At 37.4% G+C, this 16417-nt stretch overlaps 1 protein-coding gene across 1 annotated transcript in view; it reads left to right on the forward strand.

Moving 5' to 3' along the window:
- The window catches only part of LOC122816778 (cytochrome P450 2K1-like), a 525982-nt gene that overhangs the window by 271517 nt on the left and 238048 nt on the right, over nucleotides 1-16417 (forward strand). The window contains exon 5 of the mRNA XM_044089796.1: nucleotides 7593-7769. Coding sequence (XP_043945731.1) covers nucleotides 7593-7769 — 177 coding nt within the window. The remainder of the gene's footprint in view (nucleotides 1-7592; nucleotides 7770-16417) is intronic.

Here is a 16417-nt window from a genome sequence, read left to right on the forward strand (position 1 = left end):
CGTTCACACCTCATTTGCATCTTCACCATGCTCACAGTCCAGAATCTACACAATAAAAAGGCAACTGTGTAGCTAGGGAATCTGAAGGTGAGGAGACTTGTTTATGTGGAGAACACAGAAGAGGCTATTACTTTGGGATATATCTGCACAGAAGACTGCTGTCCTTGAGAAGGTATGTTTGCATTTTTCAACTATATACTGCATATGGTGAAATGTAATTTAAAAACTATTAATATATATGCAGTGGATATAAAAAGTGTACACACCCCTGTTAAAATGCCAGTTTTTTTGTGATATATAAAAAATGAGACCACAATAAATCATTTCAAAACTTTTCCCACCTTTAATGTGACCAATATCCTGTACAATTCAACTGAAAAACAAACAAATCTGGCAGAGGAAAAAGCATAAAAAATAAAAAACGTACAATACGTGTTACTCACCTTGTTTTGCATCCAGCCTTGATTTGTGTGTGACTGTAGTATGTTACAACCACACAATTCTTGTTTTTTTATATTTTAACTGTTTATATTTCTCCAGTGGGTAATAGTCAAATGCTACCTTCTATGTTTTATCTGGAAACAGGACTTTTTCAGTTATGTGTACTTATGTGTATTATCCTTCTGTTGCGTTTTAGGTCAACTAGGACTATGACACCCAGGCATCTAAAATCCCTGACAAACCCCCTTCAGTGACCCTAAGAATCAGGTCATTATGGAAGCCTTTAGGCAACATGATCCCATTCTGCCTGAGAGGGGATGTGGGAAGATGTCAGGCAGAATGCAAATTTGGCAGCATATAGCTGCTGATGTGAATGCAGTAGGTAGCCACAACAGGACATTTGATCAGGTGCACCATAAAGCCACTGATATGCTCTCATCTGCACAGAGGAGAACAGCTGCAGTCACCTGTGATTGAATGAGTACCAGGGGGACTGCTACAGAGCCACTTTTAACAGCAAATAAAGAGTTCCTGTCCACTGTCAGGAATCCAGACATCTCCTAGGAAAGTGCAGAACAGCATGTCCTTAACACTGGTGCTACTGTTTCAGAGACAAGAAGTATGACCCAGGAGGATCTACCAGGTAGGCTTGGATATTTTAGTTGTTAAATACTCTTATATAGTAAAATGTTGACAGCAGAATGTTAGTTCTGTTTAACAATAAATTTGTTTGTGGGGGTATTGTAGATTGCTACAGTAAACAACACATTCTGATTGATTATACATTGACTTAGGTTGGACTTGTCATCCAAATTCTTGTTGAAAATATAGTTAATGGACATATAAAGGGCAAAAAGTTGTAACCTCCTGTGTTACTGTTAATTGGGATGATGCTGTCCTTAACTTTTCCTTAACTTCTTTCAGGACCATCATCCATGCAAGCACAGCATCAGCTGCACATGGTAAGCCAAATATTTTCTTTGCCAGTGGTGATGAGCATAGAAATATATAATTTTATTTATATTTTTGATGTGGGTGTTCGGACTGGTGTGTTTATTGCTGTACTGTCTATAGTAGTGACACCACTGTTACTTTGTTAGCATACATTTGAGTATAGTAGAGTAGCTATTAATTTTTATCCTGTGTTTGTTGTTTATTATCACAGGTGATCACAACAGTGGAAGTGTCGGACTCTTACCACCTGATGTCAGAGCATCGGCAGAGTCTGATGATGACAGTGGCCAAACAGAGGCACATTCCAGGGGTTCAGAGGTTGAATCTGATACAAAGGTTACTTACCCTCTTAACAGAAATCAGACAATATAAAACCAAACTAGGTTGGGAGCTACCCCAAGTATATATACTAACTCCAGGATTGCACTACAATGGCAAAAATTGCCTATAGTTTTCACTTAACTTACAGTACTGTACAGACTGCCATTACTGCCGGGAGCACATGGAATGGCCACCATATTACTTTAGATACTTCCCATAAAAATTTAAAGAGACATATCCACATTTAGAAACACTACTTTGTACGCTACCGTCAGTATTCTGATAGCACTTTAAGTTACAGTAATGTTTTGTTTTTTTTTTATCACAAGCAAGTCACAGGTGAAGGGAAACACACATTATGTCTATAGCTTAAAATTCAGTATTTTAAGCTTGCAGTATAATGAGACTCAGTGAAATGAGCTTTCAGTATTTTGAAAATTCGGTATTGTGGTCTCTATTAAATGAAATTCATTATTTTGAGTTTTCAGTCATGTGACATAGACTTGTGTGTGTGTGTGTGTGTGTGTGTGTGTGTGTATATATATATATATATATATATATATATATATATATATATATGTATGCAGAGAGAGAGAGAGATTTCTATAGTTTGGATTTAGGGATGCATAATGTTTGTGTCTGATGCTCAAGGTAAATAGGTGATGTAGTACTTAGTATATATGCATTTGTGTTGTTGTTTTGCTAATTGTACCTTTGACATATTTTGGTATTAGGAAGTTGAGCAGTTGATAGAATCAAACATTTTTTGCATCAGTATTGTTAATGGATTTATGACAGTTCTGAAGTTTGAAACTGAAATGTCTCATTACTTTATAACTTCTCTCTTTAATGATTTTCCAGTACAAACATATGGTGTTAAACTGAGGTCATTCAATGATCATCAGTATTTTTGAGAGGTATGACTGTGTGAATCTTTCATCCCTGAAGCCTACTACTTGAGACACGACACATATAGTTGTATAGGTCTCTGCTGTCACATGTTAAAGTCATTTCTGTACAAATCACCCACCTTTTACTTGCTTATTTTACCAAGGATACGTCATTCATTCATATTATTACACAATGCCCTCCAAGTTCAACACTTACCTTGTAAATCCAGCAGTTGCAACAGTTTTAGTTCAGGGCTAACTCTATCTGATGCTAGCAGTACACAGCATTACATGAGTAAGTAAAGGCTGTGAGCACTATCTGGCATTGATTTTACTATATGTATGTATGTAGGCGGAAGGTTTTAACCCCTTTGATGGTGAATCAGTGTGCTATGCATTGCTTCTTAGCCAATGTGAGAGCCTAATTTTGGTGTTCTTCAGCTTATCTGTGCACATTTCTGATGGGCGTCATCAGTCATGGTTCTAATGCATAACCTGCATGCCCCAGTAAATGACCCCGTGGGATATCCCACTAGTGAACATCTGATACATCTGGGAGGTGTGCCAGATATGTGAGTCATTATAACTACCTGAATAAGAAGTATAAAAATTCCAACCGCGGCCAGGTACCTCAGAAAAAAAGTAAACCTTGCAGAAACAGCAAAAATGACATGAGGTAAGGCTCCAGGGTATAAAAATCTAATATCCAAAGAACACAAAACACAAGCGCTTTCACCAAGTAGGCTTCTTCAGGTGTACTAAATTAAAATGGTAACATCTCAATTTATACTAATTGCCATTGAATCTCCAGATCATTCTTAAAGGCATATTGTAACAAAACACTTTGTGCATAGAGTCATAACTTATGACATAAATACATACATATATAAACATATATAAAAACTTAAAGGTAAATATAAAAACATGTGTCAAAACATATGTACATTCAAAAAAACTACTTCATCTATGCAAAGGTTTATTCTTTAAAACTGGTCTCAAAGGAATATTTTCATTTAAACCATGTCCTGTGGTTACTCTAAGTCTGATTAGCCTTCTTACTTCTAAATTTTCAGTGTGTGTCTTAACATCCCCTCCTCTTTTACTTTCAGTTATTCTACCTATAGCCTTAAAAGAAAATACTTGTTGCATACTAGTGTCACTAATATGTCTAGGAAGGGCATTAAAGGTGCTACCTTTCCTTATGTGGTACACTTGTTCCCTGATTCTATCTTTGAAAGTTTTATCAGTTTTACCTACATAGAACTTTCTGCAAGTATTAAATAAAGCAAGATAGACTATATGCTTAGAATCACATCTGGCATTAACATTGAAGTTATAGATCTCTTGAGTGTCTGGATGCTGAAAGGTTATATCTGTGTCTATAAAACTACAAAAGTTACATTTATCACAGGGTCTACTACCTTTAGCAGTACTTAGTGTAACGTTTGCTTTTGGATAACATAACTACCTACGTAAAGATTTCTGATTCTTAAAAGTAAACTGTGGCCTAGTTCCTATGTACTGTGTGCATCAGAACTTAAAATGTTCCAATTTCTGTTAATAATGTTGGTGTAATATTTTATATCCCTTGAATAACTAAAAGATAGTCTCAAAGGTTGTAAATTATTTGCACTCTCAATGTTCTTATGAACTGCTGTATGATTAGAAAAATAATGCTTAGCTCTACTTTGCCTCATTTTCATTACATTTTGTAACCCTTGATCAATAAGATTGGGTTCATAGCCTCTTTCTTTTAACTCATCTTGAACTGAGCTGTATATCAAAGTCAGTGACATCGGCATTTAATCTGGATGCTCTAAAGAACTGATTTTGTGCTACATTCTTGAATATAAACTGAGGGTGCATGCTGTCTCTATTAAGTAAATTATTAACATGACATTCCTTCCTATATAGCCTGACATTAAAGTGACCATTCAGATCCTGCAACAAGGTAACATCCAAAAAATTAACTTTCCTATAAGAATGATTCACTGTAAACCTCAATAAGCTCGTAGCAGTATTCATATATTCAACAAAAGCTTCAAGCTCATCAACTGTACCTTCCCAAACTAAAAAAATGTTGTCTACAAATCTACGGAAGAATCTTATCTTTGCTTTAAAGGTAACATTCTCTAGTATCACTTGCTCCCATCCCAACATCACAACATTAGCATAGCTGTTGGCGCAAGAAGTCCCCATGGCAACACCTTGACGTTGCCAATAATATTTATCTTGAAAAATAAAAATATTATTTTCTAGAACCAACTTCAATAACAGTCGTATAGATTCGATAAAATTACTATCATATTTTCCACTTTCAACCAACAATTTAGTGACACTATCAATGCCATAATCATTGGCTATGACCGTGAACAAAGAAGTTACATCAAGTGTAACTAACAACAATTGTGTACTTGTATCTTGCACTCTATTATGAATAAATATGTACAAGTCTTTAACAAACTGTTCAGTGTATTTTAATATGTGGCAAGTCTCATTAATCAAAGGTATCAATGTTTTCTCTAGAAAAATGGAGGCTGATTCAGTGCACCAATTTCTGCCAGCTACTATAGGTCTCTGGGGGTCTATCAGGTTCTTATGTATTTTGGGTAGACCTTGGATAATGGGTATAGTAGGGCCGGTAATCAGAAAATAATTATATAAACCAATATCTAACAAATTTGCTGTGAGCATATCCTTCAGTTGTTTATGTACAATATTAATCATTCTGTTAACATGTGCTTTACTTATAACTTTATAAAACATGTCATCACTTAACATCAGGAACATTTGTTTAACATAATCATCATTATCTAAGACAACAATGGGCCCTCCTTTATCTGCTGGATGTATCATAATCATAGAGTTAGTTTGCAAGCCCTTCAAAGCTAAACGTTCATCAGTTTTCAAGTTATGCCATTTCTTACTGTCATTCTTTGTTTTCAAGTCATAAAAGACTTTATATGTATCATCTATGCACACTTTTTCAAAAGCAGTCAACAATGGATTCAACTGAGGCATATAAGTGCTAGGTTTTCTAAAAATATTAACTTTGCTAATATCATTATTATCATACAACAACTTAAGCATTAAATTCCTAGTGAATAATTTAATATCAAGCACAATATCAGCAATGGGAGAGTCCACAGTTGGAATAAACGACAGTCCTTTATTCAAGACATTGTATTCAGCTTTAGAAAGTTTATACCTGGATAAATTAATAACTAATTTTTCATGTTGAAAAATGCCTTCTTTATGTTGTACGGACTCACCAAGCTGTCCATTTGTTTCCATTTGTTCCTCGTTGTGCTTCTCTCCCTTGGCTCTGCCTGATCCATCCTTCCTCTGCCTCTACTCACAGACCTGCTCCTTGTTGGTAGTGGAATGCAAGAGCCTAATTTTGGTGTTCTTCAGCTTATCTGTGCACATTTCTGATGGGCTTCATCAGTCATGGTTCTAATGCATAACCTGCATGCCCCAGTAAATGACCCCATGGGATATCCCACTAGTGAACATCTGATACATTTGGGAGGTGTGCCAGATATGTGAGTCATTATAACTACCTGGGTTGTCAGCACACACATTCAAAATGATTCCCTTGGCATTACATATGACTTGGCAGTTAATAGAGTGGAAGTCTTTTCTATTTATGTAGAGCCTTCCCTGTTCCCTGGGCAGTGCCTTAATTTCTATATGTGTACAATCAATGGCACGCAGTACTTCAGGATAGTGTGCTACATGGTAGAACTCCTGCATATTTTTGGCCCTGTCTTCAGGAGTACATTGAAAATATATGTAGTCACTGGCATTTTGGAGCATAGCATGCAGGAATTGATGGGGGATCCAGTTTGTCTCTGAAAGGTTCCTGTAGCTAAAATTCTAAGTGCTACATATACCTTTCTCTCCACTGGTATGGGTTTCCCTCAGTTTGCCTTGGATCTGAGTTGATGGGTGACACAGGTTGCAGAGCTCCTGTAGTGTGTCTCTATCTACCCTGTAGCACTCTACAACTTCCACCTCATGCAGACTGTGATAAGTTAACCAGGGTCTGAAAACTCTTCTGCTTCTTAGTTGTGGTCTATTAGAAGCAGCAGCAGCATAGACTTCAGCCTGTTGCACATACACATGAATTAAAGCAATGTCAGCCCATAACATTGTTTCTGTGTAGACTCCTTTCTGTGGCTGTACTCTAATAGGTTTCAGAATTCACAGGAAAAACCAGCATTGAGTCTGCACAGTTGCTTTATAGTTTGTTGAATAGTTTCCCCAGCTTGGATTGGTTGATTAACATATAATGTAGCTGTTTATGCTGTAATTAGCATGCCATGGTGTTTACTTTGTTTGCATGGGTCTCCACACCATGTAGAGCCACTTACTGAATCCAAAACAGTGTGATTTCACACAGTGTATACAACTATGTAGGGTTTTTGAATCTGGCCAACAATCAATGTCACCCCTGTGAGAGAAGCAGCAATGTAGTAGGGCTTGAGAACAAATCATACACACACACACACACACACACACACACACACACACACACACACACACACACACACACACACACACACACACACACATACACACACACACACACACACCCACACACACACACACACACACACACACACACACACACACACACACACACACACACACATACACACACACACACACACACACACACACACACACACACACACACACAGACACACACACCCACACACACACACACACACACACACACACACACACACACACACACACACACACACACACACACACACACACACACACACACACACACACATTTCTGATAACTAATAATAATTATTGCAATATAATTTTCCAAGATTCAGGTAAGAGAAATCACATGTATTATTGCCTTTTAACTGGAACATATGATATTAGCAGTAAAAGTGCATTGAGTACAGTGATACTGACTACATGTTTTGCTATCATTTCATGTATATTTTATTTTAATTTCAGCTTTACAATGTCTTTCCTTTCCTGGGATTCCTTCCTGGTGTTCTAACACAAGTAATTAAAAACAGGGAAGACTTTCATAGAGAAGTGAAAAAGATTCTTGTAGAATGTAAATCTACTCTTAATCCCAGTGATATAAGAAGTTTCACTGAGGCATTCTTTGTCAAGCAAGAAACTGAGGTAATTTTTTACAGCTAAAACTTAAAGCATATGTTTAGAACTAGAAAGTTCTTTGGTGTGATTTCTATGTCACTATCCATTTATTTTCTTGCAGAACTTAGCTAAGACATAAAGAAGAATGCTTTTCTGACTGTTTTGTATTATGTTGTATTTTTTTTCACATCGTCAGAAATAAAGTCATAGCAAGATTAGCAACAAAACAAATTGGTTTGTGGCATAAAAGCTTTGCAGAAAACATTGTTTCATGCATTATATTACTCTTCTCCTTAAATGGTTACTTTCCAACATTTATGCATGTTTCCAGAAACTTCAGTTACCGAATTGAACTTCCACTGCTGTCATCGCAGATGGGACGTCACAAGGCAGAACCAGAGATTTATTAAAAAGACTTTGTATGCATGTATTTTGCTTTTTGTATTTATCTGAACATTTTCCAGATTTTTCTCACCTCCCCCAGAGTTGAATACGTTTTCTTGCATTGCCTTCTGGAAGGTCACAAAGGAGAATGCTCCCATTTGTGAATATACATCATTTGTGATAAACTGAGCTATGCTGCATTATCAAACACCATGTAGATCTTTTGTCTTTGTAGTTTCCAAAGATCTCAGGGACATTCACAACCGGATATGTCCTAATGAAGTTTCACTTTGCAGAGGAACTCTAGACATTAACAAGAAATCATAAAATTCTTCTGCAGAACAATCATATATACCCACTGAAAGTTAATAATAGTGTGTAAATTTAATGACTATACACTTTCAGCAAACCAAGAAAGCATGCCTAACTGCTTTGGAGTATGTTAATTTTTGCTCACTATGTTTTGAATATGAATATTTCCGTATACAAGGCCTTCTTACTGCAAAAATTGAGATGTAAGTAATTGGTATCCAGATATTATTCCTCACTGATAACATTATATTCAAAGGTATTTGAGGATTTAAAATCAGTACAGGGAACTAATCTGTATGAATTCCCAATTCCTGTTTACAGGACTGTTCTAGAAAGTTTAAGTTGTCTATCTATTTATATGTATATTGCTGTGCTGTTTGTCTTGCCATGGCATTTGAATTGCCTATAAAAGCTTTAGAATAAGTTACATTGCTGGAAAGTGATGCTATGATAGAACATTAGGATATTTATTTCTGGTAATGAAAAGTTTATATTACTAATGCTTCCTGCAACTTCATCAAACCAAAGGAGGAAGAAAACAGGAAATGTGCGTCCTTTGACTGCTGTCTTTGATGACAAAAATCAATGTGAAATATTCCATTTTTATTTTATTGTATGTATGTAAGTATGTATGCATTTATTTATGATAGCATTCAGTGACAAATTTTAGAAAATTATCCAAATTCTGTAGTTATTGACTTGTGCACTTATTTTCTTATTTTTACTAAGTATGAAAAATCCATTTGAAGCTAACCTATTTTTATGGAGTTCTATGGAGAAATGTTTCAGTAAAATAAAAAATAACAATAGTTTAGTGATTGCACGTATTAAAATAACTGTCAAAATCAGCATTTTATCTAGACAATCCCAAATAGCTGCAATACAATAAATGTAAAACTACCATTCAGTAGCTGTATAAGTTAAAGTAATTGTCAGAAATAAACAGTCAGTGTGGCAAATCAAGAGGTATTTATGTTATTAACATTCAGACATGCAGTTTAATAAAACTGACATCAGTCAACATACGTTTCAGTAATTTGAAACTGGAAGAGGTAACTCCTTTTTGGATTACTAGTCTTGAAAGCTGAGGATACAGAAATGGCAGGGACAAAGCTTTAGATAGTCTTTTAGGCATGCTATAATAAGCTCTTGTTAAGTCCAAGAAGGGGAGGAGGATAGTAATAATGAACGCAGAAGAAGAGCATTAAGTATGAACAAATATAGTATAGGATAGACCGACAGTATAAGCAAGATAATAGTTGAAGCAGGTTAGGGTAGATTAGTAATACATCATGGAGACATTTAAGTGGCACTTATAAAAGTGGAGAAAAGATGTAGAAACACTGCTTCTGGACAGACAGGTGAAATTTTAATACCTATATATACAGCTGTGGAAGGAAGGAAATTGTCTTATTGTAGGAAAGAATATATTTTACAGTTTGGAAACTACATATGTAAAGGCTGACTCATCAGTCTGTTATTACCCAGTGGGCAGCTAGTTCATAGATTCATAGGTGAGTACTGGGCTATTGTCCCGGATGTGGCATTTTAAGCCTTGTCTTGCTTTCCGCTTGTTACCCAGCTCTGTTATCCCACATGTGTTTAACTATCCTTGCCAAAGCTATATTAAAATATTTCTTGTTTGTTGCAGATTATTTTGTTTGAGTCTTGCCTTCAGTGCATTAGGGGTTTCTACTGTAAAGAAGTGTGTTTCAGCACTGCCTCTGTATATTAGGAGGCTAAGGGTGAGTCTTGATGTAAATTTCTTATTTCTCATCCACTGGCCCAAACTACACTTAAATGGGGTCATGGAAGGGCTTTGATTTATGTATATGAGTAGTCTGTTCCACAGTAGTTTTATCCTCTTGGATCTAGACCTGTCCCTACAGACCATTCTGGTCATGTTGCAGAAGAGGTTAAAATCTCTGGGCCTGGTATTTCTATTACCACTTGACTCGCAAATGTGGAGTAGGCATATTAGTGCTAGGTCTGTGAAGGCCTTATAATCCAGGTGTAGGTCACCTCTTTGCAGCCTGTATGAGACCATGTATAGCAAGAGGGCTTTGAGATCATCCATGTAAGTCATGTGCCTTAGGCCCACTATTCTTTTTGTAAGGAACCTCCAGTTGTTGCAAGCTTGGGCAGGTACAAATCAAAGGGTACATTGTACTCTATGAAGGACCTAATTAGAGCTGAGTAAAGAAGGACGATGACCTCTCTGGACCTATTTGCCTATCCTGTTATTTATAAGATGAGCAATATCAAAGGACTTCCTTACAACAGAGGACATGTGTTGGTGGTCAAAAACTAGGTTATGATCAATGTAAGTGCCCAAATCCCTGACTACTGGGTCTAATCTTGATTGCATTTTGTCAGTGTGATAATTCTTAAGAGTAGCTGATATTCCAAGGAACATAATAATGCACTTTTTAACATTTATTTTTAGATCATGACTGTGACACCATTTATTTGTTATAGACAAACCCTCCTGCGAGACCGCTGAGTCCTTGGAGGATTCAGTGTTTGCTCCCAGCTTGCAGATGTTCACAGACTTGGACAACCTAAAGCCATTGACTTTGCTTTGATGTCTGAAAAGTAGATGCCAAATAAGATCAGCTTCAGAGCAGAGCCCTGTGGGATCTCAATTATGACAGGTCTTATCTTTTTTTGAGGTGGCACGCCCTATCCTGACTGTGTCCTATCTGTGAGTGAGTTTTCAATCCCTCAGGTGACATAGGGATTTATTCCTTGTCTGGCAAGTTTATTCACAATGCCTGAGTGGAATGTCAAAGGCCTTGGCCAAGTCAGTGAAGTGGTGTTTGCTGCCTTGACTTCATCTATTGCTTTGGTCACTTTTTTAAAAAGTCGACTTGGATGAGGAGGCATGACCTGCCATTGACTTCACACTGATGAAGGCTGTGTTGGTTACCAGCTGAAACTGGTTTGCTTATTTGTTTTAATACTGAAATAATAAATATTATTTGAATCCAGTCTCACTGTTTTGCTGACTCAATATTTTTCTGCTTGGAATTTATGTTGGTGGAGCCGTGCAATTGCTTTTTGCGCAGGACGACCCCTTTTTGATGTTATACTGCCAATGACAAAACCAAACTGTGATGGGTCCAGTGTCTGGAGGTTTCCTATATCATTACTGATTAGTTCCATAATAAGTCTTTTCATGGCTTTACATATGAGAGTGGTCAGGCTTATGGGATGGTAATTGCCAGTCAGTGTATGGCTCTGCCTTATACAGGGGTATGACTATTGCTGTCCTCTATTCACTTGTTACAAAGCTAGTTTGGAGGCTTATTTCTTCCTTATTTCTTGCTATTTAGGATGCATCCTGGGATATTGTCAGGGTCTATGTAAGCCATACTTTTGGCCTGTGAGAGCACCTCCCAGACCTAGTCCTGTTTGATAGCTGGGGTTGATAATTTCCTGTGAGATTACCAGGAAGGGGGGGGGGGTGAAATTTGAGCTAAACTTGTCAGCTAGTAGATTTGCTATATCCATAGCTTCCACGTATTTAACACCATTTAAAATTAGTTCAACACTGCTGTGTATTGTCCTTGAAACTGTGAATAGAGTTGAAGGCCTTGTAGTTATCCTTGGTATAGGTGGTTATTTCTACTCAGATTTGGACTTGGTAGCTTTATTATACTCCTAATTTGCTTGTTTAATTAAATGATTAGATTATTATTTTGTTGGATGTTCCACTTTTTATTTTTGGAAAATATTCTCTTTCTTTGGTTGTAAACCTTATTTATGCTGTAATTTAACCAGGATGTTTGTTTGTAGGGTTTGTTTGTCCCTTGTTTCTTTTGGATACTGCTGTATCAAAGCAGTTGTGTGCATGTTGGTAAAAATTGGTTGTGTATTGTTCTGCATAAATAGCAAATCTTTCCAAGTTTGGAGGGGAGGTGCAATCAATCAGAAACAGGAAGTTAGTCTAGAAAAGTTCTTAAAAGTCCAGGGGTTTCAGTGAGGCTCTGCTTTTATCTTTATTATGAGGGAGATGGCCTTATGGTCAGATCTGACAAGTGAGGATGTTACACTGGGGGCGGTACATGATTCACCCATATTAGTGAGGGCAAGGTCAAGGATATTGTTTCCCTTGGTTGCTAGTCTGACTAGTTGTTCCAGTACATTTGTATTGACAAAGTCCAGGAATTTCTGGGCATGCATGCTAGTGGTGGCATATGTTTCCATATAGTGGTATAGTTTAAGTCACCCAGAAATATGTTTATTTATATTAATACTAACTGATTCTAGTTAATATAAGTAGGTTCTATGCCATTCTTGTGTCATAGAAAGCATTCTGTAACTCAGCAGGATATGGTAAAGGACTTTGTTGATGATAGGTTAGACATGATGGATCTCCAGGGCATCATGCTACTTTATTAACCTTGATGTGAGCCTTTTGTGGAGGAAGATTGAGACTCCTTATCTTTGTCCCCATCCTGTAAAGTGGCTGGTCTAAGCATGTGGAAGGCATTGTAGAACTGCACTACCAGAGTCTTCGCTGATTTGAACAATGTCTCAGTCCCTCAACATCTGTCTATGTCACCTAGGGTGATGAGAGCTTTCAGAGAATAGATTTTTTTTGTTTGTCTGTTTGTTTGCTTTTTTTGTTTGTTTGTTTGTTTGTTTGTTTGTTTGTTTGTTTGTTTGTTTGTTTAGGCTCCTAATAGTGGTGGTGCTACGGTAGCGTTGTCGTCTCACAGTAAGACACTGTCCGGTTCGATTCTTAGCTAGAGCGTCTTCTGCGTGGAGACATGCGTGAATGGGCATACCTTTGTTGAAGGTTGTGCTGCAGAGCTGGCAACTTGGTACGTAAAAATCAACTGCCAATCATTAGCGGACCAGAGTTCCGCTGTGGCGACCCCTAACCAAGAAAAAGCCGAAAGACACAACAAGTACCATTAAGTTTTCTTTACTTTGTTTTGATACATAGGTAGTGGGCATTGCCTAATAAAGGCACAGTGGGGGTGGATAATGTTTTAGCCAATATATAAAAAGCCTAGAAGGATTGGGTGCATAATGTCCCTGACAAAGCAGTATGGTCTGCTGACCATGCCCTCCCAGGCTGACAGATATTATAACCCCCCCCCTTGAATGAGGTGGTCAATAAATGAAGTCAATTACCTTTTGAGTGTATTGAAGTATCATCCTTGGAGAAAGTAGCATGCTGCTCATTGCTAAGCTCCTACCTGCTTGGGTTACATAGTTGGCAAACTCCATCATGTCTGTCTTCATATAGTCCAGTGAAGAGCATCTCGCATCATTAACACCTCTATGCACTATGACAGAATCATAATGCTGCTTTCTTTTTAGGGACTTGAGTGCCTGTTCAATCTGGCAAATAATGGCCCCAAAAAAAGCAACTGACTATCACGTTAGCCTTAATCGGCAAGTCACCTATGACTAGAATATTAGGTTATGTGGATGCTTGCCTGATGGGCATAATATCTGAGACAGTAGGACCTTGGTTACTGTGTCAGGTGGTAGACTTTGTCCATGTTGTAGGCTTAGAATGTTGCGGACAGTGCTCTACCTGTTTTGCATGGGTTGTGAAGAGGTATGCTGTGGGGTGAGCTGCTGACAATCTTTGCATCAGTAGTGATAGTATATAGCCTTTATCTCCCAATGCCATTAAATAAATCTCTCATACACTGTGTTGAGCTGTTTGTGTTTTGCATAATTGTTAGATGGCATAAGACATCTCTTACATTGTCTCAAGATACCCATTTGAGTCAGGCTGACAACAGAAATTGCAGGGTAATGCTCTTCCATGGTTCCTATTTGTTAGATTGAGGAGGGGGGTTCATTTTTTGAGCTAGAAGGGAATTTAGTGTGACATCACCTGACAAACTGTCTTATCTGTGTTAGGCACAGTTATATGAGGCCACAGATGCAGAGTATTAAATTATGTTTTATTCAACCAAGGTTTCTTATGTAAAAAAGCCTTTGCACACACTTCCCACCTTCAAGCAAGAACTATAGATGCAGTGCACTGAGCACAGTGTAGCACAGATTGTAGATGACCTAGAAGAATAATTAATTAAAAAACCTAGAAACTCAAGCCAATGGATCTGTGCAACACAGGTATTGCAGCAAATCATAGTGATCTCATTACTGTGAATCTAAACTGGCACTAAGCACAATTGGCACCTTTTAGAGTTCACGGCTAGACACAACCCTTGATTGATTAATTTCTAAGCCAGTGGAATTTGTGCCCTACTTCTCTACCCTCTAGTGCCCAATTCCCCAGCCACCCCATACACTGTCACACCCTCAGGGGCACACTTCTTAAAAAAGACAACTCCATAAAACCACATAACCTTCTTATCTCAGTACCCTCATAGTCAGTGCTGCAATATTAATGGAAGTCTTAACTTCAACTTACAACTTCCTGTACAAACACAATACACATCCAAACAGTAATATGTTCTTTCCACAATTTACTCTGTTCTACCTCTTTCTTCTTTCATCTTCACCTCCCTCACCCTCTACTACTACTACTAACAAAGATCTTCATAAAATACTTACACAATCAGTCATCATAGTACTATGTATTACCCTACTTCCATAACTTTCTCACCAACAAATCACCACCACAATCAACATGTAATCAGACCAAATCTATTCTCTAGCTTAACACTATCAGCATCACTATTCTATATGATTGTCAAGAATCAGAAACATTTTTCTATCTGCTTTAAAACACCAAAGACCTAATTTGAATTATGTCCCCATAATCTTTATACTCTTTCTTAAGAGTATCATTGAACCCAACCCAGGCCTAACAACTTTCTTTCCTCAACATCAGAACTATTCCCTTCCATGCACATAGCATCAGAAACAAGCTAGGCCATGTAAGTGCTTTTATTTCCCAATACAACCCACACATTCTAGCAGTCATCGAATCCTTGGTCAAAAAGACCCCCCCTCCATTTCTAACACTCTGTAAATGCTGCCAGACCAAGTAAACACTTAGGTAGAGGTTCTCTAATTGTGTACAGAAATAACCTAAACCCAAAATCATTGCCCAAGGAAACTCCAACTCAGATTCTGGTCCTAAATGGATTCTCCTAAAATCTCCAACTCACAAAGGCAAACCACTACTGATCACTACAACCTATCTACCAACTTGATAAATTCCATTGATAAATTCAAAACACTCATCACTAACATCTTAATATCTGTCCCAAAAAATAGTAACATAGTCATTCTAGGTGACTTCAGTCTTAATTATCTTGGCCCTCTTCTATCTGATATGGGTACTTTCTAGTAGACCTAGGTCTCCTTCAAACCCATCCAAACCGAATGGCTATCCACTGAACTCAAACATCTTTTAACTCTAAGGGTTGAAGCATGGAAAAAATGGAAACAGATCCACACAACTGACAACCACATCTCCTTTATAGTCTTGCATAGCATACTCAAGAAGTCCATCAGAAGGAACAAAAGAAATCTCCAAACAAAGAAACAAATTACCATCATATATTCCCCCAAACACTTTTGGAAAGAGGTTAACCTACTTACAGGAATAAAACCTCCTTATGTTTCCCTGTCTTCAAACACCATTCATTGTGGTTCAGCAAAACTTTCTCCAGCGGATTTTCTTAAATCCCCCATCAAAAACTCCACACCTCCCACAGAACATGAATTACCCACCCCATCAACATTCAGCGCCCTCTACCATTTCAAATGCCTCAATTGTACTTAAAAATATTTCTCCAGATACCCTCCTACATTTGACAACATAACCCCCTGCATCAGATATCACTGTTTGTGCATCTATGTTTTCCTCTCACCCACATATACAATCAATGTATCACACAAAACATAATGCCACAGATTTAGAAAAATGTTCTAATTAACTCATTTCCTCCAGTACGGTTCTTTTGAGTTTGTTCCTTTAAAACCTAGTGAGTGTGGCATTAGTCTTAAAATAAATAAAGTTATCATCTTACAGT

The sequence above is a fragment of the Protopterus annectens genome, chromosome 12.part0 (assembly GCF_019279795.1).
Source record: "Protopterus annectens isolate FY-2018-M chromosome 12.part0, PAN1.0, whole genome shotgun sequence".
NCBI lineage: Eukaryota > Metazoa > Chordata > Ceratodontiformes > Protopteridae > Protopterus > Protopterus annectens.